The sequence below is a fragment of the Lepidochelys kempii genome, chromosome 2 (assembly GCF_965140265.1).
Source record: "Lepidochelys kempii isolate rLepKem1 chromosome 2, rLepKem1.hap2, whole genome shotgun sequence".
Taxonomy (NCBI): Eukaryota; Metazoa; Chordata; order Testudines; family Cheloniidae; genus Lepidochelys; species Lepidochelys kempii.
The window spans coordinates 46,952,986-46,979,612 of record NC_133257.1 but is presented as its reverse complement, the minus strand read 5'-3'; the positions used below and the strand labels follow the sequence as shown (position 1 = coordinate 46,979,612).

At 41.3% G+C, this 26,627-nt stretch overlaps 2 protein-coding genes across 10 annotated transcripts in view; one reads left to right on the top strand and one right to left on the bottom strand.

Moving 5' to 3' along the window:
• LOC140906537 (Y+L amino acid transporter 2-like) overlaps positions 1-26,627 on the top strand; it is a 46,427-nt gene that overhangs the window by 2,802 nt on the left and 16,998 nt on the right. For 2 of the 4 annotated variants that reach the window (XM_073330626.1, XM_073330627.1), the window contains exons 2-7: positions 3,667-4,174; positions 9,605-9,730; positions 15,123-15,267; positions 16,170-16,293; positions 17,111-17,214; positions 26,498-26,594. In XM_073330626.1, the coding sequence (XP_073186727.1) occupies positions 3,670-4,174; positions 9,605-9,730; positions 15,123-15,267; positions 16,170-16,293; positions 17,111-17,214; positions 26,498-26,594 (1,101 nt within the window). In that variant the 5' untranslated portion in view covers positions 3,667-3,669. Of the gene's footprint in view, positions 1-858; positions 1,558-3,666; positions 4,175-9,604; positions 9,731-15,122; positions 15,268-16,169; positions 16,294-17,110; positions 17,215-26,497; positions 26,595-26,627 lie in introns of those variants that run through there. The other 2 variants (XM_073330628.1, XM_073330625.1) reach the window with 2 other exon arrangements.
• LOC140906538 (uncharacterized) lies at positions 20,538-23,792 on the bottom strand. 6 transcript variants are annotated; one of them, XM_073330634.1, is made up of 5 exons: positions 23,536-23,792; positions 23,127-23,219; positions 22,288-22,386; positions 21,783-22,191; positions 20,541-21,201 (listed from the first exon to the last, which is right to left on the bottom strand). In XM_073330634.1, the coding sequence occupies exons 2-5, from the start codon at positions 23,178-23,180 to the stop codon at positions 20,687-20,689; spliced, it is 1,077 nt and encodes a 358-aa protein (XP_073186735.1). In that variant the 5' UTR covers positions 23,181-23,219; positions 23,536-23,792; the 3' UTR covers positions 20,541-20,686. The 6 variants fall into 6 exon arrangements, with proteins under 6 accessions (XP_073186732.1, XP_073186731.1, XP_073186733.1 ...); XM_073330630.1 differs by having other exon boundaries at positions 20,539-21,201; positions 21,783-22,386; XM_073330632.1 differs by having other exon boundaries at positions 20,540-21,201; positions 21,783-22,386; positions 23,132-23,219.

Below are 26,627 nucleotides of genomic sequence, written 5' to 3'. Positions count from 1 at the left end.
GCCTGTGCAACCTCAATTTGATGCTCTTGTGCATATACATTATGAGGCTTTTTTTTAAACAACTAACAAAATCATCCAAAGCTCAGGACTTCGGTGGTGATGGGGGATTTCAACTGCCCAGACGTCTGTTGGGAAAATAACACAACAGGGCACAGATTATCCAACAAGTTCTTGGAATATATTGGAGACAATTTTTTGTTTCAGAAGGTGGAGAAAACTACTAGGGGGGCTGTTCTAGATTTGACAAATAGGGAAGAACTGGTTGAGAATTTGAAAGTGGAAGGCAACTTGGGTGAAAGTGATCATAAAATGGTAGAGTTCACGATTCTAAGGAGGGAGAACAGCACAATAAAAACAATGGATTTCAAGAAGGCAGACTTCAGCAAACTCAGGGAGTTGGTAGATAAAATCCCATGGGAAGCAAGTCTAAGGGGAAAAACAATTGAAGACAGTTGGCAGTTTTTCAAAGAGACATTATTAAGGGCACAAGAGTAAACTATCCCACTGTGTAGGAAAGATAGGAAGTATGGCAAGAGACCACCCTGGCTTAACCAGGAGATCTTCAGTGATCTAAAACTCAAAAAAAGAGTCCTACAAAAAGTAGAAACTCAGTCAAATTACAAAGGATGGATATAAACAAATATGTAGGGACAAAATTAGAAAAGTCAAGGCACAAAATGAAATCAAACTAGCTAGGGACATAAAAGGAAACAAGAAAACATTCTACAAATACATTAGAAGCAAGAGAAAGACCAAGGACAGAGTAGGCCCATTACTCAATGATGGGGGGGGGGGAACAATAACAGAAAATGTGGAAATGGCAGAGGTGCTTAATGACTTCTTTGCTTCGGTTTTCACCAAGAAGGTTGGTGACGAGTGGATGTCTAACATAGTGAATGCCAGTGAAAATCTGATAAGATCAGAGTCTAAAATAGGGAAAGAACAAATCAAAAATTACTTAGACAAGTTAGACATCTTCAAATCACCACGGCCTGATAAAATGCATGCTACTCAACTCAACTCAAGGAGCTGACTGATGAATTATCTTTGAAAACTCATGGAAGATGGGAGACCTTCCAGAAGACTGGAAAAGGGCAAATATAGTGCCCAACTATAAAAAGGGAAATAAGGACAACCCAGGAAATTACAGACCAGTCAGCTTAACTTCTATACCCGGAAAGATAATGGAGCAAATAATAAAGCAATCAATTTGCAAACACCAAGAAGATAATAAGGTGAAAAATAACAGTCAGCATGGAATTGTCAAGAACAAATCGTGTCAAACCAAACTGATAGCTTTTTTTGACAGGGTAACAAGCCTTGTGGATGGGGGGAAGCAGTAAATATGGTATATCTTGACTTTAGTAAGGCTTTTGATACTGTCTCGCATAACCTTCTCATAAACAAACTACAGGTTTCAGAGTAGCAGCCGTGTTAGTCTGTATCTGCAAAAAGAACAGGAGTACTTGTGGCACCTTAGAGACGAACAAATTTATTAGAGAATAAGCTTTCATGGGCTACAGCCCACTTCATCGGATGCATAGAATGGAACATAAAGTAAGAAGATCTATCTATCTATCTATATCTATATACGTACAAATAAGTTGGAAGTAGCCATACAAATTGTGAGAAGCTAATTAGTTAAGATGAGCTATTATCAGCAGGAGAAAAAAACTTTTGTAGTGATAATCAAGATGGCCCATTTAGACAGTTGACAAGAAGGTGTGAGGATACTTAACATGGGGAAATAGATTCAATATGTGTAATGACCCAGTCACTCCCAGTCTGTATTCAAACCCAAGTTAACGGTATCTAGTTTGCATATTAATTCAAGCTCAGCAGTTTCTCGTTGGAGTCTGTTTTTGAAGCTTTTCTGTTGCAAAATTGCCACCCTTAAATCTTTTACTGAGTGGCCAGAGAGGTTGAAGTGTTCTCCTACCGGTTTTTGAATGCTATGATTCCTGATGTCAGATTTGTATCCATTTATTCTTTTGCATAGAGACTGTCCGGTTTGGCCAATGTACATGGCAGAGGATAATTGCTGGCACATGATGGCATATACCACGCTGGTAGATCTGCAGGTGAACGAGCCCCTGATGGCATAGCTAATGTGATTAGGTCCTATGATGGTGTCATTTAAATAAATATGTGGACAGAGTTGGCACTGGGCTTTGTTACAAGGATAGATTCCTGGGTTAGTGTTTTTGTTGTGTGATGTGTGGTTGTTGGAGAGTATTTGCTTCAGGTTGGGGGACTGTCTGTAAGCAAGGACTGGCCTGTCTCCCAAGATCTGGGAGAGTGAGGGATCATTTTTCAGGATAGGTTGTAAATCTTTGATGATGCTCTGGAGAGGTTTTAGTTGGGGGCTGAAGGTGATGGCTAGTGGCGTACTGTTATTTTCTTTGTTGGGCCTGTCCTGTAGTAGGTGACTTCTGGATACTCTTCTGGCTCTGTCAATCTGTTTTTTCACTTCAGCAGGTGGGTATTGTAGTTTTAAGAATGCTTGATAGAGATCTTGTAGGTGTTTGTCTCTGTCTGAGGGATTGGAGCAAAAGTGGTTGTATCGTAGAGCTTGGCAGTAGACAATGGATCGTGTGGTGTGTCCTGGATGGAAGCTGGAGGCATGTAGGTAAGTATAGTCATCAGTAGGTTTCCTGTATAGGGTGGTGTTTATGTGACCATTGCTTATTAGCACAGTAGTGTCCAGGAAATGGACCGCTTGTGTGGATTGGTCCAGGCTGAGGTTGATGGTGAGATGCAAATTGTTGAAATCATGGTGGAGTTCCTCAAGGGCTTCTTTTCCATGGGGCTCGTTCACCTGCACATCTACCAATGTGATATATGCCATCATGTGCCAGCAATGATCCTCTGCCATGTTCATTGGCCAAACCGGACAGTCTCTATGCAAAAGAATAAATGGACACAAATCTGACATCAGGAATCATAACATTGAAAAACCGGTAGGAGAACACTTCAACCTCTCTGGCCACTCAGTAAAAGATTTAAGGGTGGCAATTTTATTTTAACACAGGCCAAACAATTGTTTGTTTTTTGTTTTCTTAATTTCATTCTCAGAAACAATTGTACTTTTTAGCTGAAACTTTCCAGAAATCAGAGTGAGTCAGGCACCCGACATGGAAAATTTTAGCCCAAATGGTTGAAGTTTGACAAAATTATAAGCAACTGAAGATAGGATCTTATAACAGAAAGTGTTTAGGCATCTTCAGTATAGGCAAAGCAACCCTCTCCACCTATATTTGTCAACTTACAAGTCAATAGACATTGACAGTCTTGAGCAGCATAACACGTATATATGTAATTAAATCTTGGTGGGAGCACTTTCAAAAAAGCCAGGAGCTCTGCATTTTCTGATAGCAATCAAAAGCTCTGGTCATTTTATCAGATTATGCTGTGCAAAACTAGTAAATATATTATTGAAGTGGCACTGTGTTGCTGATGGAAGAGAGACAGAATCTGAAATTTCACAGTGTTGTAATTGTTGGAGTCCTACCAATAAGGTAGATTTTGTTTTTTAATCAAAATTAGCCAACCAATAAGGCCCTATCAATCAGTACTGATCATGATGGTGGAGTCTGTTAATCACACAGTTAATCCCATATGTGATAGGCATTAAAAAACTGTCTCTTTCTCATTACACATTTTCAGGTAATGTCAGGCTCCTGCATCATATGCTGTAATAAAAAAAACTCATCCAAGAATGGAGTACATGAAACGGACACAGCGGCTGAAAATGTGCAAGAAAAAATGAAGATGAAACAACAAATTACTTTGCTTAATGGCGTTTCTTTAATAGTAGGGAACATGATTGGTTCTGGGATATTTGTGTCACCCAAAGGTGTTTTGATGTATAGTGCCTCCTATGGACTCTCACTATTCATTTGGGCCCTTGGTGGGATCTTTTCGTTGTTTGGAGCTTTGTGTTATGCTGAACTTGGAACATCCATTGTTAAATCAGGAGCTAGCTATGCCTATATACTGGAAGCTTTTGGTGGATTCACAGCCTTTATCAGACTGTGGTCTTCCTTGCTAATTATTGAACCAACAACTCAGGCTGTAATAGCAATTACATTTGCTAATTATATTGTTCAACCAATTTTTCCATCCTGTGAGCCGCCATATGAAGCAGTCAGGTTAATTGCAGCTGGTTGCATCTGTAAGTAAAGTTGTGATTGGTAGAAATTAATTAATTTAATGCATGTACTCATAAAAGCCTTGTCAGATTACCCTCCCCCTTAATTTTCTGTGAAAATAACAATTTTTTACCTATGACAAATTCATAAGAATGTATTCTCTCTCTTCCAGATTGCATTTTTGTGGGATGAGGGAGTGGTAGTGGGAGCTGGAGGGTGGGGAGGGAGGGTTTCCAACATTTTGACTGAGAGACACTATGATTGGTGATAGAAAAGAAAACATTTTTCTATGGATCAAGAGCCTAACCCAAAGCCTGCATTGAAGTCCATGGGAAAATTCCCTTTGGCTTCAATGGGCTTTTAAATGTTCACATATCCTCAGATAAATCAGTAACTGCTTGTGAGTGAAAACTGGTGAAACACTGACATTCCTTCCTTAACCCCTATCAACCAACCAAAGAAATAATAAAATGTTAAAAAAAGAAAAAATCAAAACCAAAAGCTCTACCTCAAGCAGAGTTTTGACCCCCAAAAGGTAGAAGTGCCGGACACTCCATGAAGTCCACTAGGGCCTTTGCTGTTGCTATGGATTTTACGTGGAAGCCTGGAAGGTAAATGTAAGTACATAGGGCTGGAAGGGACCAGCATTGAGTCCTGTCCTCTGCTATCCAGGTGCACAGATACTACAGTGGTGGATGGCGGTATAAAACCTAATGACCCACATACACAGAACTGTGTATAATCTTTGTGCTGTTCTTGGTATATGCAACAGCATGATTAATTGTCCATGAGGCAAGATATAGCATTCCCTAAAAGACACCTGACACAGCTAGTGTATCCTGAGTAGTGAGTATAACAGAGTAGTATATACTGTGAATTCTGAGAAAATGTCTCCTCTGTAATTAATCCTGTTTATACTTCTAACATTCCCCACTGAGGCAGACAGGAAGTTAACTTCTGAAAAACAGAGACCATGATTTAAACTGCCGTCCTCATCATTCTGCGGTATTCTAAACATCTAATTAAATTCTAAACATCTAATTAAAAAGTAGATCAATTCTAATATATTTTAGTAGCTTAACTGTGATTTAGATCATCTCCCTACTTGCATATACATGGAATCTATTTCTCTCTCCCCAGCTGACCTGGTATTGTTCCATAAACTACTAAACTTCGGAGGGAATGGCGTTTAATTACAGCAGTTTCTTTAAGCATTCATTTTGGAGTCTGTCTGAGTGATTTTTGCTGTGTTCCTCATGTGGATCAGTTGCTTTGTTTTGTAACACCATTAGTTACAATGTGCTGCTATCTCACACTCTGCATGGGTTTTAAATAAAATATAAGATCCTGAAAGTGAAAGGATACATCAACAATCCAAAATCAAATATTTTTCAGTGGTAAAATAATTTCAAGTCGGGGGGTGGGGGGTGGGCGGGGAAGACTCTTTAGTCACTTGAGCTAACTCAAAAAGCTACAATTTTTCACCTAGAGCAGCCTCCTTTTTCCTTTTTGGGCAATTACGTTCATAGGAATCTACAGCTCTGCCTCTCAGTGCTAGAGGGTATTAAAAGAATGAGAAGGCTCTAATTGTTTTCTCTGCTGAAACAAAGGGAGATGGTAAAGGAATAAAATTTATTTTCTAGATCTTTCCCAAAACAGTTGTATTAGAGTAGGTGGCTTTCACAGTATTTAATCTGTCCATATGCAATTATAGGACCCTGGAATTTAAATTATGTCCCAGATACTAAGGCCCTGTTGCAATGCCCATTGAAGCCAATGGGAGTTCATCCATTCACTTCATCCAACATTGGATCAGTTCAAAATGAGGAATTCATTTTTTAAAATAGCAAAACTTTGGGGGTTCAGTTCCTTACTCTGAAAATTTTCATACCCTGATCAAGTAGAGTTCCTGATTCCACTCATTTACAGACATAAAAAGGGAGAACATAATGTGTGAAAGCGTTATATTTGGATCTAAAATACGGGACAGTTGAGAGGGATGTTTGGTTTGGCAGTTGAAATATATAATTTGACGCTTGGCATTGTCATGATCTTAGCTACAAACTCTGACAAAGCAAATGTTCTCTTCTAGGAATAAGGAATACTGTAAGTTACCAGTGCCTAGATGGTGATTTTAGATTATAGAGAATGGAATCTTATTTTAATGTGCACACCACATTTGTTAATAGAGTGGGCTTTATAGAAATCACTCAGATAGCAGATACATTTCAAATGAGACCCTACTCTGATATTAAAACGGTGTTTGTCTTAGAACAATTCACTGTAAAATCTAATATTTTTTAGACCAAGAGCCTGTTACCACTGCATTACTCCAGTTGTGTGCTAATGTGTAACACCACTGATTTCATTGATATCACAGTGGTATATAAAAGAGAAATGCCATGGTGTATCAAGCCTCAAAGGGCACAGTAGTCCCACTGAAATCAACGGGACTACTCACAGTAATAAAGGTAAGCATGTGTGTAAGTGTTTGCAGGATTGGAGTCTTATATATTGGATACTATTTTCACCATTGTAAAGAATAATTTTTAAGTTGCAGTATAATTTAAATGGCTGTAATAGCTTTTTCCCCATTTAAAACTAAAGAAAAGTGAGGTGTGGATGAAAGGGTAAAACCCTGGAGCAAAGCCCAAATGAGAGAGATTTTCTGTGAGCAAATTGTGTCAAAAAAGGCCTACTAAAGGCTACAGAGAAAGGAGTCCTTGTCCCTAGCCAGTGCTCAAGGCACTTTACACCTCATAGCCAGCCGCTGTTGAGTTGAGGAAAGAGTCAGTTAGCCCTGCTGCTTTGCTGATTTATGCAGTGTGCCCACATCCCCTACTGGTCTCCATTTTGCAGCACTGAGTTGTACAGTGCGACCACCTCTATTTCTGTGCGTTCTCTTGGGGGTAAGTTATGTTGGCAGAGTCCCCCCTCCACTGCGTGAGCTTCTAGTGCTGCTGACATGTGGCAGCTGATGGACTAGTCTATCACCTCATTAGGTTTTAACTTCCCTGACTAAACGGGCTATTTTCATCAGCACAAGGGTATCAAGGCTCAGTGGAGATCCAGTTTAGCAATAAAAAGAAAAGGAGTACTTGTGGCACCTTAGAGACTAACCAATTTATTTGAGCATGAGCTTTCGTGAGCTACAGCTCACTTCATCGGATGCATGCCGTGGAAACTGCAGCAGGCTTTATTTATACACAGAGAATATGAAAAAATACCTCCTCCCACCCCGCTGTCCTGCTGGTAATAGCTTATCTAAAGTGATCATCAGGTGGGCCATTTCCAGCACAAATCCAGGTTTAAACGGAAATGGAAATGGAAATGGCCCACCTGATGATCACTTTAGATAAGCTATTACCAGCAGGACAGCGGGGTGGGAGGAGGTATTTTTTCATATTCTCTGTGTATAAATAAAGCCTGCTGCAGTTTCCACGGCATGCATCCGATGAAGTGAGCTGTAGCTCACGAAAGCTCATGCTCAAATAAATTGGTTAGTCTCTAAGGTGCCACAAGTACTCCTTTTCTTTTTGCGAATACAGACTAACACGGCTGTTACTCTGGAACCTGTCATTTAGCAATAAAGTGACTTTACACTGTGTCAGGGACAGGAACAGACCAGGGAACAAAGTGTGACCCAAGGAGTCACACACTGTTCCTTGTTCTGAGAAGAAAGTAGGTTACTAAGTTTCTAATAGGACTTGCCAGCTAATAGCTTCTAAATGATCTTTGGATATTGCTACAGCAGGTTACTCCTTCCTGAGATCCAGTCTGAAGTTCTAAGGACCAAATGCTTTGCTGACTTGCAACTTCAGACACTCCCCACACAGTCCATGTGGTTGCACAAGTCAGTGTAGAATCTGACCCCAAAGGAGAAGCATTTCCATGTTGTAGTTTCTTTTTTCCTTCCCTCTGTAAATGTAAGGTGAGCATTAGGAAAAGCATCCTAACAGTGCGATCTGTTATATTATGAAAATCTCTCTCAAAGGAAGTGAGGGCAGTCCCATTGTTCATCTAATTTTAAATGTCTCAAGCAAAGAATTGGAGAACATACTGCAGTGGAAAATTCTGCATTGACAAGCACCGACTGGATGAGTTAAATGGATGACCTAATAGGTAACTGCACATCCACCCACCCACCTCACAAATATTGTGTCTCTGATCTCTGCCTCCTTCCTAGATCATTGTCCCAGATGGTAGGTTGGCCATAGTGCTGAGGTCAAGCTGGAGGGTTGGAGGAAAGATGGTCAGGGCTGAATAAGGCAGGACAAGGGGATGTTTCCCAAAAAGGAGTGTGCACATTCGCTCTCCATCTGAAATTCCTAGGCACTGGCGAGTAGAGCTGACAGGAGGACAGTTCCATTTCCTGGCAACATTTGAGATTTCAAATTTTGTTTTTGTTCTGCATTGGAATGAAAACAAAACCTTCTGAATGTTTTCACAAAAACCACTGGAGTACACGTGTAGGCTGGTGGTTAAGGCCCTGTTCTGGGAGACCAAACTCACTGTTTAGAGTAGAGTTTTTCATCCCAGATCACTCCAAACAGGTAGAGTAAAGACTTAAACCCCCTTCTTTCCGCTTCAAGGCTAATACCCTAGCCAACAGGCTACCGAGTCTCTCTCTTTGCTCAGCCTCAACTTGGACCAGGAATGTTTTGGCTTTGACAAAACAGCATATTTTGGGGTGAAAATGTTCCAACCAGCCCTACTGGCTAGCAACAAAGAAATACAAAGTGAGGGCCCAAAAGAAGAAAATTGGACTTGTGATTAAGGATGAGTTAAATGGATGACCTAATAGAGGAGTGGAATGTGGAATGTGGATTCAAATCCACTCAGGGAATGTGGATTCAAATCCCAACTCTGCTACAGGCTTCTTGTATGACCATGGAACAGCAACATAATTTCAGTTCTCCTTGTGCAAAATGTAGTTTCCTTTCTTGCATTCTTTGTCTATTTAGACTGCAAAGTCTTTGAGGCAGGGACTGTCTCAGAGCCTATCACAATGGAGCCTTAATCTCCATTGTGGACTTTAGGCACTACTGTAATCCAAATAAATAATATTAAGAATCCTGCCTGCCTTATATGAGTAGCCCCACTGAAATCAATGAGATTACTCAAATATAATAAACACTGGTTGGTCCTAAAATCAAAACCCAGTGCTTTCCACTGATTTCAAAGCAGAATGTCTTCCTTCCTCTCCTAATTTCTCTTTCTTCCAGCCTATTACCAGAAAATGGCAGCCTCCATGCAGTAAGTTTTACTTCATTTTAAAATATAAAAAATAAAAACTGACAAAAATTAATGATAGAGTCAATTTCTATTGCTTTCAGTAAAAGTCTAGATAATTCTGAAGTATTGACAGAGTTTTTCTGTACTGGTAACTTTCATTTTCTTGAAAGATGTATTTAAGAAAGCACCTATCTCATTTGTATTCCTTTTCTCAATAGGCACCTTAACATTTATTAACTGTGTCAATGTGAAGTGGGGAACCAGAGTACAAGATCTGTTCACATATGCAAAAGTTATGGCCCTTATCATGATCATCTCGGTGGGTCTTTACAGAATTAGTAAAGGTAAGAATATAGTTCATTTTACAGACTTTTTTTAAAAAACTGAACAGTATCTGAGAGTCAAAATACAGAAGTATCAGAATCCACAGCACTTTAATATAAAATGTTATGCACTGGGAAATAGCTGTTAACGTCCTGAAAAAGAAGTGACAGCTATATTGCTTTGTAGGACGCTTTAAGCTCCATCTACACTGCAATAAAAGACCCTCGGCACACCTGGACACTGGTCTGCAGGGCTATAAAATGTCAGTGTAGACATTTGCGCCACCCAAATGTAAACCCAGGGTTCAAACTCAAGTTCAAGGCTAGCCCCCTTCCTTCTACACACAAATCACACTAACCCAGGGCTTGGACCCAGTGTCTCAATAGTTCGCAATAAGGGGCCAAATATTTTCATGAGAACAGGACATGTTTTCAGTGCCCGCAAATCTGAACCCTAGTCTTCATACAACCTTGAAACCACACCTTAGCCTAAACTGCCTTAGTCTACCCTTGTCCATTTTTAGCTGTAGAGGATGAATAGGGGTTACAACATGGTTATACTCTAATAAATTAGGTTTCAGAGTAACAGCCGTGTTAGTCTGTATTCGCAAAAAGAAAAGGAGTACTTGTGGCACCTTAGAGACTAACCAATTTATTTGAGCATGAGCTTTCGTGAGCTACAGCTCACTTCATCGGATGCATACACACACACAAACCCACTCTCTTGCTAGCGAGTGGGTTTGTGTGTGGGGGGGGGAGAAAACCTGGATTTGTGCTGGAAATGGCCCAACTTAATTATCATACACATTGTAAGGAGAGTGATCACTTTAGATAAGCTATTACCAGCAGGAGAGTGGGGTGGGGGGAGGTATTTTTTCATGCTTTGTGTGTATAAAAGGATCTTCTACACTTTCCACAGTTTGCATCCAATGAAGTGAGCTGTAGCTCACGAAAGTTTATACTCAAATAAATTGGTTAGTCTTTAAGGTGCCACAAGTACTTCTTTTCTTTTAACTAAATGCTGTTTGCAGAATCTTTACTGCTAGTGATGATGTGTGAATCAGAAAGAGGACTGCTCAAATTTCAGATCCCAGGTTCATTTTGCAGACTTGCTCTCACACAGATAAAACTCTACAATGCTAACAAATGTAAAAAAAAATAGTAAAAATTATTTTTGTCAGAAAAGTAAGCAGCCATAAATTTGTCAATATTAGGGCTGTCAAGTGATTAAAAAAATTAATCGTGATTAATTGCACAATTAAAAAACTTAATTGCAATTAATTGTGTGATTAATCCACTGTTAAACAATAATAGAATACCATTTATTTAACTATTTTTGAGTGTTTTCTACATTTTCAAATATATTGATTTCAATTACAACACAGAATACAAAGTGTACAGTTCTCACTTTATATTTATTTTTGATTACAAGTATTTGCCCTGTAAAAAAACCAAACAAATGTATTTTTAAATTCACCTAATACAAGTACTGTAGTTCAATTGATTTATCATGAAAGTTTAACTTACAAATATAGAATTATGTAAAAAAAAAACTGCATTCAAAAATAAAACAATGTAAAATTTTAGAGCCTGCAAGTCCACTCAGTCCCATTTCTTGTTCAGCCAAATTGCTCAGACAAACAAGTTTGTTTATATTTGTGGGAGTTAATGCTGCCCTCTTCTTGTTTACAATGACACCTGAAAGTGAGAACAGCCATTCTCATGGCACTGCTGTAGCCAGTGTCGCAAGATATTTACATGCCAGATGTGCTAAAGATTCATATGTCCCTTCATGCTGATGATGGGTTCTGCTCAATAACAATCCAAAGCAGTGCAGACCAACACGTGTTCACTTTCATTATCTGAGTCAGATGCCACCAGCAGAAGGTTGATTTTCTTTTTTGATGGTTTGGGTTCAGTAGTTTCCACATTGGAAAGTTGTTCTTTTAAGATTTCTGAAAGCATGCTCCACACCTCATCCCACTCAGATTTTGGAAGGCACTTCAGGTTCTTAATCCTTGGATTGAGTGCTGTAGCTATCTTTAGAAATCTTACACTGGTACCTTCTTTGCGTTTTGTCAAATCTGCTGTGAAAATGTTCTTAAAACGAACAACATGTGCTGGGTCATCATCCGAGACTGCTATAACATGAAATATATGGCAGAATGCACGTAAAATAGCAGGGGACATACAGTTCTCCCCCAAGGAGTTCAGTCATAAATTTAATTACCTCATTATATTTTAGCATTATTTTTTTAACAAACGTCATCAGCATGGAAGCATGTCCTCTGGAATGGTGGCCAAAGCATGAAGGGGCATATGAATGTTTAGCATATCTGGCTCTTAAATACCTTGCAGTGCCAGCTACAAAAGTGCTATGTGAACGTCTGTTCTCACTTTCAGGTGACACTGTAAATAAGAAGCGGGCAGCATTATCTCCTATAAATGTAAACTTAGCAATTGGCTAAACAAGAAGTAGGACTACGTGGACTTGTAGGCTTTGAAGTTTTACATTGTTTTGTTTTTGAGTGCAGGTATGTAACAAAAATCTACATTTGTAAATTGCACTTTCATGAGAAAGAGACTGCGCTATATTTCTTGTATGAGGTGAATTGAAAAATCCTATTTCTTTTGTTTATCATGTTTGCAGTGCAAATATTTGTAATAAAAATAATATACACTTTGATTTCAATTACAACACAGAATACAATATATATGAAAATGTAGAAAAACATCCAAAATATTTAACAAATTTCAAGTGGTATGCTACTGTTTGACAGTGCAATTCAAACTGTGATTAATTGTGATGAAATTTTTTAATCATAATTAACCTTTTTGAGTTAATTGCATGAGTTAACTGCGATTAATCGACAGCCCTAGTCAATATGTACAAGGAACAATCTTGTGGGATATATAGGGACCATTTTATGTGGTCACTTTTTTGACCATAATGTAGTTAGGACTGAGGAGTTTCAGTTTAATAGAAGAGAAAATGCTATTGGAGAGAGGCCTATAGTAAAGACAGGGTTTAGGATGGTATTTTATTGTCTGTATTCTGGGAGAACCAGGGTCCAACCAGGATTATAAACTCCATTGTGCTCGCCACTGCATTACCACATAATAAAAGACAGTCTCACTCTTGAAGAGCTAGTACTCTAAAAGACAAGGCAGACTAATAAAAATAGATAGGCAATAAATAAGTAATTCATTGTTCCTGTTCATAAATAAGCTACACTGGCATAAACACCTTTATACTGATATTACTGTGCCCATCCTCAGGGAGCTATACTATTTATACCAGTATAGGAAAAATAGTATAGCTTTTGTGTGTAAACAGGCCTTAGTAGGTCAGATCATGTGAGTTGTCTGTGACCTGTCAGCTCTGATCAGAAGCAAACTGCTGAACATAGCGATAAGGACAAGGAGTGAGAATGGGGGAGGAGAACATTGCTGATTGTCATTCTCTATTATATTTTCTAATCTGGCTAGGAAAACAGAGATGGAGGGGTGGCAAATGTTTTTATTGTGAATGAAGACTGCTAAGAGCTTTCAGTGGGAGTCAAGTCATCTGATAAGCCCTAGTCTATGCTATGAACTTATGTCTGTATAACTATGGTCGCTCAAGGGTATGGAAAATCCACACACCTGAGCGATGCATTATACCGGCCAAACTCCCAGTGTAGACAGCACTATGTCGATGGAAGGGAGTATCCTGTCGATATAGCTACTGCCTCTCAGGAAGGTGGAGTACCTACACCAACAGGAGATACTCCCATAGGAGTAGGTAGCATCTTCACTAATCACTGCAACTGCTGCAGTGCTGTAAGTGTAGACAAGCCCTAAACTAGTAGGGGATAAGCGCAACCTAATCTGTATTATATTTAAATAGATTCAGGGTATTAAAATGGGGAAGCAATAGGAAGCTGGGGAGAAGGATGAAGGAAACTCAGAGGAATTTTTGATCGGGTTAGGGTGACCAGATGTCCTGATTTTATAGGGACCGTCCCAATTTTTGCGTCTTTTTCTTATGTAGGCTCCTATTACCCTCCACTCCCTGTCCTGATTTTTCTCATTTGCTGTCTGGTCACCCTAGATCGGGTCAACACTCTTTCACTCAGCAGTTATTTTACTGAGAACAGTTATGTTTTTCCCTAGCTTCAGTATTCCTGATATAGTCAAATGTGTTTATTTTTTGGACATTATGAATGCTTGTGATTTTGAAACCATGCTGTTTTTAGAAGGTAAGTTTCTCAGCCCTGTCACTCTGTTTTGATACCACTAAAGTCAGAGGTGTCTCTCTTTGTCAGCACAGACCCCCATCTGCAGTCCCTCTCCATGGAGTGTAGATGGATCCTATGATTTAACTTCACCTATCCCAATTCTAACAGTAACTGGGTATGAGATTTTGTTACAAAGGTGAAACACTAGTAGCTGCAAACTTTACGCTGTCGGTCTCCATAGCTTACTGCTTGTGTGTAACCCATGAATTCCCCATATTTAACTACCTTCTTCGTGTCCAGGGTGACTTTATAAAGAAGTCCTCCCTTTGTTCATAACTGAGTAAAGTGTCTGAATGCTCATCTCACTCATAATACATAATTCCATTTCTATTTATAAGTGATTTTTCAATTTCCTTCTGCATATCTGGTCATTTTAAAAGTCTTTCCTCCACTTCCACTTTCCCTGCATATTTGAGGTAAACATTTTTATTCAAATCAGTTTCTTTAGCATGCTAATGAAAACCTGGATCCCAGGAGTTCTTCCCCTGCTGGATACTTAAAGAAATCTACACAGATACCTGTAGATAATTAGAATTACATCATATCAGATTTCACATTAATAAATGCATTACAGAAATTAACTTATAAAAATGACAATATTATGCTTTTATATAGCAATTTTATCCCTAGAATTCAAAGTGCTTTAAAAAAGAAAGTAACTATAATTAACCCCATTTTATAAATGGGGAAACTGCCATGACGTGAGTTGCACAGCAAGTCAGAGAAGGAGCCAGGAATAGAACTCTAGCCTCCTGATTCCCATCCAATCCACTGGTCACACTCTCCTGGGCTTTTAACAGAGGGTGTGGATGGTCCCACTGAAGTCAATGGCAGTACCTTATTAATCAAGTCAGAACTAGTCCCATAATAGTCAGACAACAAATATGGAAAAACATTACTTACATGTGTAGTTCCATATCACAATTTGTGAATGTACTGATGTCTCTAACTGACTAAGCTTTTTTATATCTCCAATGCTATGAAAATATCTATATATTTTAAAAAGGTTTTATTATGGTCTGAGAACAGTAGCTTTTGTTTTATTTTGTTTAGCTGAAGTGTATATACTTAAATTAGATAAGACCGAAAAACATTTAAACATAACTTATAACTGCGTTATAATATTTACATAGGAGAAACAGAAAATCTTAAAACTCCATTTGAAGGTTCAACAACTGATATAGGATGTATAGCACTTGCTCTGTATTCAGCCCTCTTTTCCTACTCTGGATGGGATACCCTGAATTATGTCACTGAGGAGATGAGGAATCCTGAAAGGTTTGTGCATACTCTCAAATCCTCCAAAGTGTTACAAAGATTATGAAAACATGACCATGTGACAAGATAGATTGTTCAATGACCCAATGGATGAGTTCAGTTTGTTGTGGGGGTCGGGGTTGTCCTAATTTTGAAATTAATCAAACTACTATCCATAAAAAAATTCTAGCTTTTGAAAAGACCTACTAAGCACCTTACCCCTATGTGATTTCCCTTTTTCTCTTCAGATTATTATATCAAAAAGTCAATAGCTCCATATGTGACATTATTTTCTTTACTTTTTAGGATGGGATTTTCAAAGGCACCTAAGGAATTAGGGCATCCAACTTCCACTGAAAATGAATAGGATCTGGGTGCCTAACTTCCACAGGCCCTTTCAAATTCCCACTTTTTTTTTTTTTTTTTTTTTTGTGGTCAGCCAGTGCTGTATTTTACCTTCGAGGAAATGAGCCAAAATCAAGGGTAATAATAAACTGGGGCAAAAGTGAGAGACAAGGGAGTTATACTAGTGTTCTGGAAACATGTTCATTTCCAAGGCCTGGTCTACACCTAACAGTTAAAAGGTTCAAATTCTTAGGGGTAATATTCGATACTAAATTACTTTGGAAAGTGTAGATGTAGCCTCAATCAGCATGGAGAGGCACATACATTGACAGGAGCCAAATTTAAGTGAAGGCACTTCCGGAGCTAGGTTGACAGCTTATATCGACCTAACCCTGTAATGTAGAGCAGGCCTGAATAAGTTCCCACACCTGCAGAAAAGTTCTGTGTAAGCACGAAAGCTTGTCCCCTTCACCAACAGAAGCTGGGCCAATAAAAGATATTACCCCACGCACTTGTATTTGGGAGGAGCATTTCTCATTTCAATATGATGCAATACCATTTTCTCTCTCTCTTTGTAGGAATCTACCCCTCTCAATTGCAATTTCAATGCCTATTGTGACCATTATTTACTTGCTGACTAACATAGCATACTATGTAGTGTTGGACATGCCAGCTCTCCTAACAAGCAACGCAGTGGCAGTGGTAAGTTGTGTGAAGTTTATTAAGGCAAATGTTTACAATATATATAATTCTGTGGAAGATTCTCATGTAGTCCCTTTACAGCAGATTTCTTACCCTACCAAGTAAAGTATTTCCTCTGTATGTGTGTTTAATAGCAATAACTACTTGTTCCTGTGTAATACCACCAGTACACTGTGATGACTCAGGCATAATGCATATCTCTGTGAACTGATGCTTATTAAACCATTTAATAATCTCTGCAAATACTGATCCTAACAATGACCTAGATGTAGCGTTTTTTTTAAATAAACCCAGAGAATAAGGAGTAGAAAGTTTGGATTGCTTTAGGGTCCAATTTTGCTGTAGTTCTACTTCATGGTGTTCAGTATTGTCACTGCACACTCTATACTGACAAAAATAGGTTTGAGACAAATTTTTGCTGAACCCTGCTCAAACTTTTATTAGCATTTCACCCCCCCAAAATACAAACAAATATAGTCAGCATATTATACAATATGGAAAGTCTATAGTTATTAACACACAATTCAACCATAGATTTATATATCCTAATCTGCATGACAACCACTATTTCAAACCCAATTTACAGAAATTAACAAAAATCCAGTTTTGATTTAATGCAAATGTAGGACTTATCTTAGCATTGATCAGCCTTTCAAAATTCCAATCACCCGCTCAGCAGGAGTAATTTTCATTATCATCATGGTAAAGAATGGGCTAAGAGACTCTGTGCTTGGACTGATAAATTTTCCTGACAGTTTTGCAGACTGTCATTGTATATTTAATGTAATTAGCCTCATGCTCTTTCTTTCTATTGCAGACATTTGGTAATGAAACCCTTAGTTATGCTAAGTGGATAATTCCTATTGCAGTGGCCATGTCTTGTTATGGTGGCTTAAACTCATCAACTATTGCAGCTTCCAGGTATGAAACATCAAACATGTCAAAAGCAGCCGGTACTCCAAGGGCAATCAATAGCACTTCGTAGTAAGTGGCATCATTTAATAATACATTGCAGTGGGACTTGCTGAAGTTAAGAATCTGTGACTATCTCCCTTTCAGGTGTTTAGTATTGTAGGATAAATAATACATTCTATAATGTTAAGAATGCAGTCTAAAGGTAGCAGTAGAATGTTAACAGGAGTGACTGTTGAGTTTCTTTGGTCTAACTTGACTGGCAGACTTGCTACAAGAAGATGTGGCTGGTCTAGGAAGTGAGGGTCTAAGACGCCCATGCATGGTTGACACGGATTGCATTCCTGGTGCACAAAGAATGTTCCCTATTAGTGCCACCTGGGGAATGAACCATCCCAAAAGAAATGAGGAATGATAGGGAGAAGGCCTTGTAAAATTGTAGATCTGTGTATACTGCCCCTCCTAGTTAGTGACACAGCAGATTCACTACCCCTTCCTGGTGGGGTGCTTTGGGAGGCATTGTATGAGGTACACTTGTGTCTTGGCACAATGTTTCCAGAACAGCTCAGCACGGCCTCCTTTGCCAAGCAGTAATTAGCTGCCATAGTGTGGCCCTATGATTGTAGGCCACTCAGGGCTTGCGCCTCGCTTCTTTTATTTGTAGGTAAAACCCAATGCAAAACTCTGTGCCTCAGAAAGCTTGTAGGGTAAAATCTGAGTAAATAAAACAAAGGGTATGTCTACACTACGAAATTAGGTCGAATTTATAGAAGTCAGTTTTTTTAGAAATTGGTTTTATATATTCAAATGTGTGTCCCCCCACAGAAAATGCTCTAAGTGCATTAAGTGCATTAACTTGGCGGAGTGCTTCCACAGTACCAAGGCTAGAGTCGACTTCCGGGGTGTTGCACTGTGGGTAGCTATCCCACAGTTCCCGCAGTCTCCACCGCCCACTGGAATTCTGGGTTGAGATCCCAATGCCTGATGGGGCTAAAACATTGTCGCAGGTGGTTCTGGGTACATATCGTCAGGCCCCCGTTCCCTCCCCCCGTCCATGAAAGCAAGGGCAGACAATCGTTCCGCGCCTTTTTTCCTGAGTTACCTGTGCAGACGCCATACCACGGCAAGCATGGAGCCCGCTCAGGTAACCATCACTGTATATCTCCTGGGTGCTGGCAGACGTGGTACTGCATTGCTACACAGCAGCAGCAACCCATTGCCTTGTGGCAGCAGATGGTACAGTACGACTGGTAGCCATCAACGTCATGTCCAAGGTGCTCCTGGCCGCAGGGACTAAATTTGGAGTGACTTGACCAGGTCATTCTCTTTAGTCCTGCAGTCAGTCCTATTGAACCATCTTATGGTGAGCAGGCAGGCGATACGGATTTCTAGCAGTCCTACTGTACCATCTTCTGCCAGGCAGGCAAGAGATGAGGATGGCTAGCAGTCCTACTGCACCGTCTTCTGCCAAGCAGCCATGAGATGTGGATGGCTTGCAGTCCTTCTGCACCGTCTGCTGCCAGCCAAAGATGTAAAAGATTGATGGAGTGGATCAAAACAAGAAATAGACCAGATTTGTTTTGTACTCATTTTCTTCCCCCTCTCCCCCGTCTAGGGGACTCATTCCTCTAGGTCACACTGCAGTCACTCACAGAGAAGGTGCAGTGAGGTAAATCTAGCCACGTATCAATCAGAGGCCAGACCAACCTGCTTGTTCCAATAAGAACAATTACTTAGGTGCACCATTTCTTATTTGAACCCTCCGTGAAGTCCTGCCTGAAATACTCCTTGATGTAAAGCCACCCCCTTTGTTGATTTTAATTCCCTGTAAGCCAACCCTGTAAGCCATGTCGTCAGTCGCCCCTCGCTCCGTCAGAGCAACGGCAGACAATCGTTCCGCCCCTTTTTTCTGTGCGGAGCCATACCAAGGCAAGCATGGAGGCCGCTCAGCTCACTTTGGCAATTAGGAGCACATTAAACACCACACGCATTATCCAGCAGTATATGCAGCACCAGAACCTGGCAGAGCGATACCGGGCGAGGAGGCGACGTCAGCGAGGTCACGTGAGTGATCAGGACATGGACACAGATTTCTCTGAAAGCATGGGCCCTGCCAATGCATGCATCATGGTGCTAATAGGGCAGGTTCATGCCATGGAACGCCGATTCTGGGCTCGGGAAACAAGCACAGACTGGTGGGACCGCATAGTGTTGCAGGTCTGGGACGATTCCCAGTGGCTGCGAAACTTTCGCATGCGTAAGGGCACTTTCATGGAACTTTGTGACTTGCTTTCCCCTGCCCTGAAGCACATGAATACCAAGATGAGAGCAGCCCTCATAGTTGAGAAGCGAGTGGTGATAGCCCTGGGGAAGCTTGTAACACCAGACAGCTACCGGTCAGTTGAGAATCAATTTGGAGTGGGCAAATCTACTGTGGGGGCTGCTGTGATGCAAGTAGCCCACGCAATCAAAGATCTGCTGATATCAAGGATAGTGACCCTGGGAAATGTGCAGGTCATAGTGGATGGCTTTGCTGCAATGGGATTCTCTAACTGTGGTGGGGCCATAGACGGAACCCATATCCCTATCTTGGCACCGGAGCACCAAGCCGGCGAGTACATAAACCGCAAGGGGTACTTTTCAATAGTGCTGCAAGCTCTGGTGGATCACAAGGGACGTTTCACCAACATCAACGTGGGATGGCCGGGAAAGGTACATGACGCTCGCATCTTCAGGAACTCTGGTCTGTTTCAAAAGCTGCAGGAAGGGACTTTATTCCGAGACCAGAAAATAACTGTTGGGGATGTTGAAATGCCTATAGTTATCCTTGGGGACCCAGCCTACCCCTTAATGCCATGGCTCATGAAGCCGTACACAGGCACCCTGGACAGTAGTCAGGAGCTGTTCAACTACAGGCTGAGCAAGTGCAGAATGGTGGTAGAATGTGCATTTGGACATTTAAAGGCACGCTGGCGCAGTTTACTGACTCGCTTAGAACTCAGCGAAACCAATATTCCCACTGTTATTACTGCTTGCTGTGCGCTCCACAATATCTGTGAGAGTAAGGGGGAGATGTTTATGGCGGGGTGGGAGGTTGAGGCAAATCGTCTGGCTGCTGGTTACGCGCAGCCAGACACCAGGGCGGTTAGAAGAGCACAGGAGGGCGTGGTACGCATCAGAGAAGCTTTGAAAACCAGTTTCATGACTGCCCAGGCTACGGTGTGAAAGTTCTGTTTGTTTCTCCTTGATGAAACCCCCCCGCCCCTTGGTTCACTCTACTTTCCTGTAAGCTAACCACCCTCCCCTCCTCCCTTCGATCACCGCTTGCAGAGGCAATAAAGTCATTGTTGCTTCACATTCATGCATTCTTTATTCATTCATCACACAAATAGGGGGATGACTACCAAGGTAGCCCAGGAGGGGTGGTGGAGGAGGGAAGGAAAATGCCACACAGCACTTTAAAAGTTTACAACTTTAAAATTTATTGAATGCCAGTCTTCTGTTTTTTGGGCAATCCTCTGTGGTGGAGTGGCTGGTTGGCCAGAGGCCCCCCCCACCGTGTTCTTGGGCGTCTGGGTGTGGAGGCTATGGAACTTGGGGAGGAGGGCGGTTGGTTACAGAGGGGCTGCAGTGGCAGTCTGTGCTCCAGCTGCCTTTGCTGCAGCTCAACCATACACTGGAGCGTACTGGTTTGATCCTCCAGCAGCCTCAGCATTGAATCCTGCCTCCTCTCATCACGCTGCCGCCACATTTGAGCTTCAGCCCTCTCTTCAGCCTGCCACTTACTCTCTTCAGCCCGCCACCTCTCCTCCCAGTCATTTTGTGCTTTCCTGCACTCTGACATTATTTGCCTCCACGCATTTGTCTGTGCTCTGTCAGTGTGGGAGGACAGCATGAGCTCAGAGAACATTTCATCACGAGTGCGTTTTTTTTTCTTTCTAATCTTCACTAGCCTCTGGGAAGGAGAAGATCCTGTGATCATTGAAACACATGCAGCTGGTGGAGAAAAAAAAAGGGACAGCGGTATTTAAAAAGACACATTTTATAAAACAGTGGCTACACTCTTTCAGGATAAACCTTGCTGTTAACATTACATACATAGCACATGTGCTTTCATTACAAGGTTGCATTTTGCCTCCCTCCACCGCGTGGCTACCACTTCAACTGTCCCCGTGGCTAACAGCGGGGAATATTTCTGTTCAGCCACAGGCAAACAGCCCAGCAGGAACGGGCACCTCTGAATGTCCCCTGAAGAAAAACACGCTATTTCAACCAGGTGACCATGAATGATATCTCACTCTCCTGAGGATAACACAGAGAGATAAAGAACGGATGTTGTTTGAACGCCAGCAAACATACACTGCAATGCTTTGCTCTACAATGATTCCCGAGTACATGCTACTGGCCTGGAGTGGTAAAGTGTCCTACCATGGTGGACCGAATAAGGCTGCCCTCTCCAGAAACCTTTTGCAAAGTCTTTGGGAGTACATCCAGGAGAGCTGCGAATGCCAGGGCAAATTAATCCTTTCACATGCTTGCCTTTAAACCATGTATAGTATTTTAAAAGGTACACTCACCGGAGGTCCCTTCTCCGCCTGCTGGGTCCAGGAGGCAGCCTTGGGTGGGTTTCGGGGGTACTGGCTCCAGGTCCAGGGTGAGAAACAGTTCCTGGCTGTCGGGAAAACCGGTTTCTCTGCTTGCTTGCTGTGAGCTATCTACAACCTCATCATCGTCATCATCTTCTTCGTCCCCAAAACCTGCTTCCGTGTTGCCTCCATCTCCATTGAAGGAGTCAAACAACACGGCTGGGGTAGTGGTGGCTGAACCCCCTAAAATGGCATGCAGCTCATCATAGAAGCGGCATGTTTGGGGCTCTAACCCGGAGCAGCCGTTCGCCTCTCTGGTTTTCTGGTAGGCTTGCCTCAGCTCCTTAAGTTTCATGCAGCACTGCTTCGGGTCCCTGTTATGGCCTCTGTCCTTCGTGCCCTGGGAGATTTTGACAAAGGTTTTGGCATTTCGAAAACTGGAACGGAGTTCTGATAGCACGGATTCCTCTCCCCATATAGCGATCAGATCCCGTACCTCCCGTTCAGTCCATGCTGGAGCTCTTTTGCGATTCTGGGACTCCATCGTGGTCACCTCTGCTGATGAGCTCTGCATGGTCACCTGCAGCTTGCCACACTGGCCAAACAGGAAATGAGATTCAAAAGTTTGCGGTTCTTTTCCTGTCTACCTGGCCAGTGCATCTGAGTTGAGAGTGCTGTCCAGAGCAGTCACAATGGAGCACTCTGGGATAGCTCCCGGAGGCCAATACCGTCAAATTGTGTCCACAATACCCCAAATTCGACCCGGCAAGGCCGATTTAAGCGCTAATCCACTTGTCAGGGGTGGAGTAAGAAAATTGATTTTAAGAGCCCTTTAAGTCAGAAAAAAGGGCTTCATTATGTGGACGGGTGCAGGTTTACATCGATTTAATGCTGCTAAATCCGACCTAAAGTCCTTGTGTACACCAGGGCAAAGAGATCTCTGAGCACACCTCCAGATTCCAATGAGAAATAGCACAACTGGATAGAGGTGTTATTTTAGAGTCAATTAATAGTCCAATTTTATTTGCATTACACTGAAGAATATTTGTGTTCTTCCTTTTTCATCTGTCAAAGAATATTGCTATACTGTGATATTTGAAACTGATCCAATAATAGTTCCTGTTGATAACTCATAAATAATAAACAGAATTGGAACTGCTTTAAACAGAAAAACAAGGCCCAACAAAGGGAAAAAAAAATTCCTTTCAGTCAAGCCAGAATTGAACTTTCATAGATATAAACCATCAATCTCACCATAAATTTGACATAGATCCTATTCAACAGAATTGAAAGTCTGCTAATGTTGCCATGTGCTTATGAATACATTAGAAGTACCAAACCTGAAGGAATGCCACAATCCGAGGATAAACGGTCATCATTTAGCACCATCTTTGTCCTATAATATCATATAGTTCCATGGTTATCTTTCTGTAATGCCAAAGCAAAATAATTCAGAATATGCAAGTGCAGTGTGGAGTTATTATTCGTTTGTGGGGAGCAACACTGCCCTTGGCCTATCAAATGTGGTGAATTTGCTGTATATAGCTGCAAGTTAATCTGAATCTAAATAAAGCTTTTAATATTTTGGGTTAATAAATATTTATTTCAGTGCTAATAGTTCATGCTTTATAGCTAAGTATTTAGCATAATTTCATGTTGTCTGTGGACAGGTATATACTTGAGACACTGGAAGAAAACCAAAACACTTAAAACCAAGATGCAGCTATAATCCTGTAGGTCTCACCTTCTGTGTCTACAGCTATAAGTATGAAAGAACCAAATTCAGGAGAAAAGTCCAGCACATTCCAGTACTGTTTGTTTGAGGCTTACGTTATCCCTCCCACTGCAATCCACAGTGCATTATTTAGTTAATTACGGTAGTTAGTTAAAAGAAAAGGAGTACTTGTGGCACCGTAGAGACTAACAAATTTATCTGAGCATAAGCTTTTGTGAGCTACAGCTCACTTCATCGGATGCATTCAGTGGAAAATACAGTGTGGAGATTTATATACATAGAGAACATGAAACAATGGGTGTTACCATACACACTGTAACCAGAGTGATCACTTAAGGTGAGCTATTACCAGCAGGAGAGCCGGGGGGAGAGGGAAACCTTTTGTAGGGATAACCAAGGTGGGCCATTTCCAGCAGTTGACAAGAACGTCTGAGGAACAGTGGAGGGTGGGTGTGTGAGGGGGCGATAAACATGGGGAAATAATTTTCCTTTGTGTAATGATCCATCCACTCCCAGTCTCTATTCAAGCCTAAGTTAATTGTATCCAGTTTGCAGATTAATTCCAATTCAGCAGTCTCTCGTTGGAGTCTGTGGCTGACTTAGAATAACGCTTCCTCAGCTCTCATCCCCTAATGCCCCTGCTCTACTTGCGCTACATTGATGACATCTTCATCATCTGGACCCATGGAAAAGAAGCCCTTGAGGAATTCCACTATGATTTCAACAATTTCCATCCCAACATCAACCTCAGCCTGGACCAGTCCACACAAGAGATCCACTTCTTGGACACTACAGTGCTCATAAGTGGTGGTCACATAAACACCACCCTATACCGGAAACCTAATGACTGCTATTCCTAGCTACATGCCTCCAACTTTCATCCAGACCACACCACGCGATCCATTGTCTACAGCCAAGCTCTACGATACAACCGCATTTGCGCCAACCCCTCAGACAGAGACAAACACCTATAAGATCTCTATCAAGCATTCTTACAACTACAATGCCCACCTGCTGAAGTGAAGAAACAGATTGACAGAGCCAGAAGACTACCCAGAAGCTACCTACTACGGGACAAAGCCCTGGCTGGGATGACTTAGTCGGGGATCGGTCCTGCTTTGAGCAGGGGGTTGGACTAGATGACCTCCTGAGGTCCCTTCCAATCCTGATATTCTGTGATTCTATGATTCTATGACAGGCCCAACAAAGAAAATAACAGAACGCCACTAGCCATCACCTTCAGCCCCCAATTAAAACCTCTCCAATGCATCATCAAGGATCTACAACCTATCCTGAAGGATGACCCATCACTCTCACAGATCTTGGGAGACAGGCCAGTCCTTGCTTACAGACAGCCCCCCAACCTGAAGCAAATACTCACCAGCAACCACACACCACACAACAGAACCACTAACCCAGGAACCTATCCTTGCAACAAAGCCCATTGCCAACTGTGTCCACATATCTATTCAGGGGACACCATCATAGGGCCTAATCACATCAGCCACACTATCAGAGGCTTGTTCACCTGCACATCTACCAATGTGATATATGCCAACATGTGCCAGCAATGCCCCTCTGCCATGTACATTGGTCAAACTGGACAGGCTCTACGTAAAAGAATAAATGGACACAAATCAGACTTCAAGAATTATAACATTCAAAAACCAGTTGGAGAACACTTCAATCTCTCTGGTCACTCGATTACAAACCTAAAAAAGGCAATACTTCAACAAAAAAACTTCAGAAACAGACTCCAACGAGAGACTGCTGAATTGGAATTAATTTGCAAACTGGATACAATTAACTTAGGCTTGAATAGAGACTGGGAATGGATGGGTCATTACACAAAGTAAAACTATTTCCCCATGTTTATCCCCCCGCTATCTCCACCCCCCACTGTTCCTCAGACGTTCTTGTCAACTGCTGGAAATGGCCCACCTTGATTATCACTACAAAAGGTCCCCCCACACACACACACTCGCCTGCTGGTAATAGCTTACCTTAAGTGATCACTCTGGTTACAGTTGTATGGTAACACCCATTGTTTCATGTTCTCTATGTATATAAATCTCCCCACTGTATTTTCCCCTGAATGCATCCGATGAAGTGAGCTGTAGCTCACGAAAGCTTATGCTCAGATAAATTGGTTAGTCTCTAAGGTGCCACAAGTCCTCCTGTTCTTTTTGCGAATACAGACTAAGACGGCTGCTACCCTGAAACCAGCAGATAGTTAGTTAAACGTTGTGCTCGTGACTAGAGGCAAACAAGGTCAAAGCTCCTTTGTGCTAGTGCTGTGCAAACATATAGTAAATGATTATTCCAGTCCCAAAGAGCTTATAATCTAAAAGACTGCATGGAGCTTCTCCAGCTATGCAAAGGTGCAGATATGGCTCCTCTCCCCTAAAAAGAAAGCGTGCTCAGCACAGAGGATTGGACTGGACTATATACTTTTTTGCTGTCAAATTGCCCCCTCTCTAAGCATTGTGGTGGCTTTTGATAGTCCTGGTAGGGACTTTTGACATTTTAGGAGCAATAGCATTCAGTATATTTCAGGCTACAGGAAGTTCTTTCAATGAAATGTGCAATGTTTCTACAGTAAACATATGCTTGCAGTGAAGTACGATTGTCAGTAGTACAGATTTTATTATAGGAACTCTCAAATGAAGAGCTACTTAAAATGGGGCAAGTGCAGTCTTCTGATTACCTAGTAGTCTGATCTACATTTGTCACATTAAGTCAAATCATTTCTTAATGATGGAGGTGTTTTTGTGCCCTGGCATGTACATTAGCGCTGTCTATTATTCAGTGAAAGGCAAAGGTGGACAAAAGAATGGTACTTACAACAGAAAAGCATTTTTCTCCATAAATGTTTACAACAACAAAAAATAAGATAATTGGTTCTGCCTTTGTGGAAAAGCAGAAGGACTCTGCTTGGCTAATTAGACTTTTTTCTCTCCTTTTGTGTTAGGCTTTTTTATGTTGGAGCCAGAGAAGGACACCTTCCTGACAGTTTGAGTTTGATTCATATAAAGTGTTTCACACCAATCCCTGCTCTTTTCTTTAATGTAAGTAATAGTACTTCCCCACTTCTTCCCTCA

Coding starts and splice junctions, on each gene's coding strand:
- LOC140906538 (XM_073330630.1), bottom strand. CDS start 23,180: ATGGTGCTAAATGATGACCGTTTATCCTCGGATTGTGGCATTCCTTCA. Junction 22,387..23,126: donor GTGGCATTCCTTCAGGTTTG/GTACTTCTAATG, acceptor CTGTTTGGCCAG/TGTGGCAAGCTGCAGGTGAC. Junction 21,202..21,782: donor AGGCGGAGAAGGGACCTCCG/GTGAGTGTACCT, acceptor TTTCTCCACCAG/CTGCATGTGTTTCAATGATC.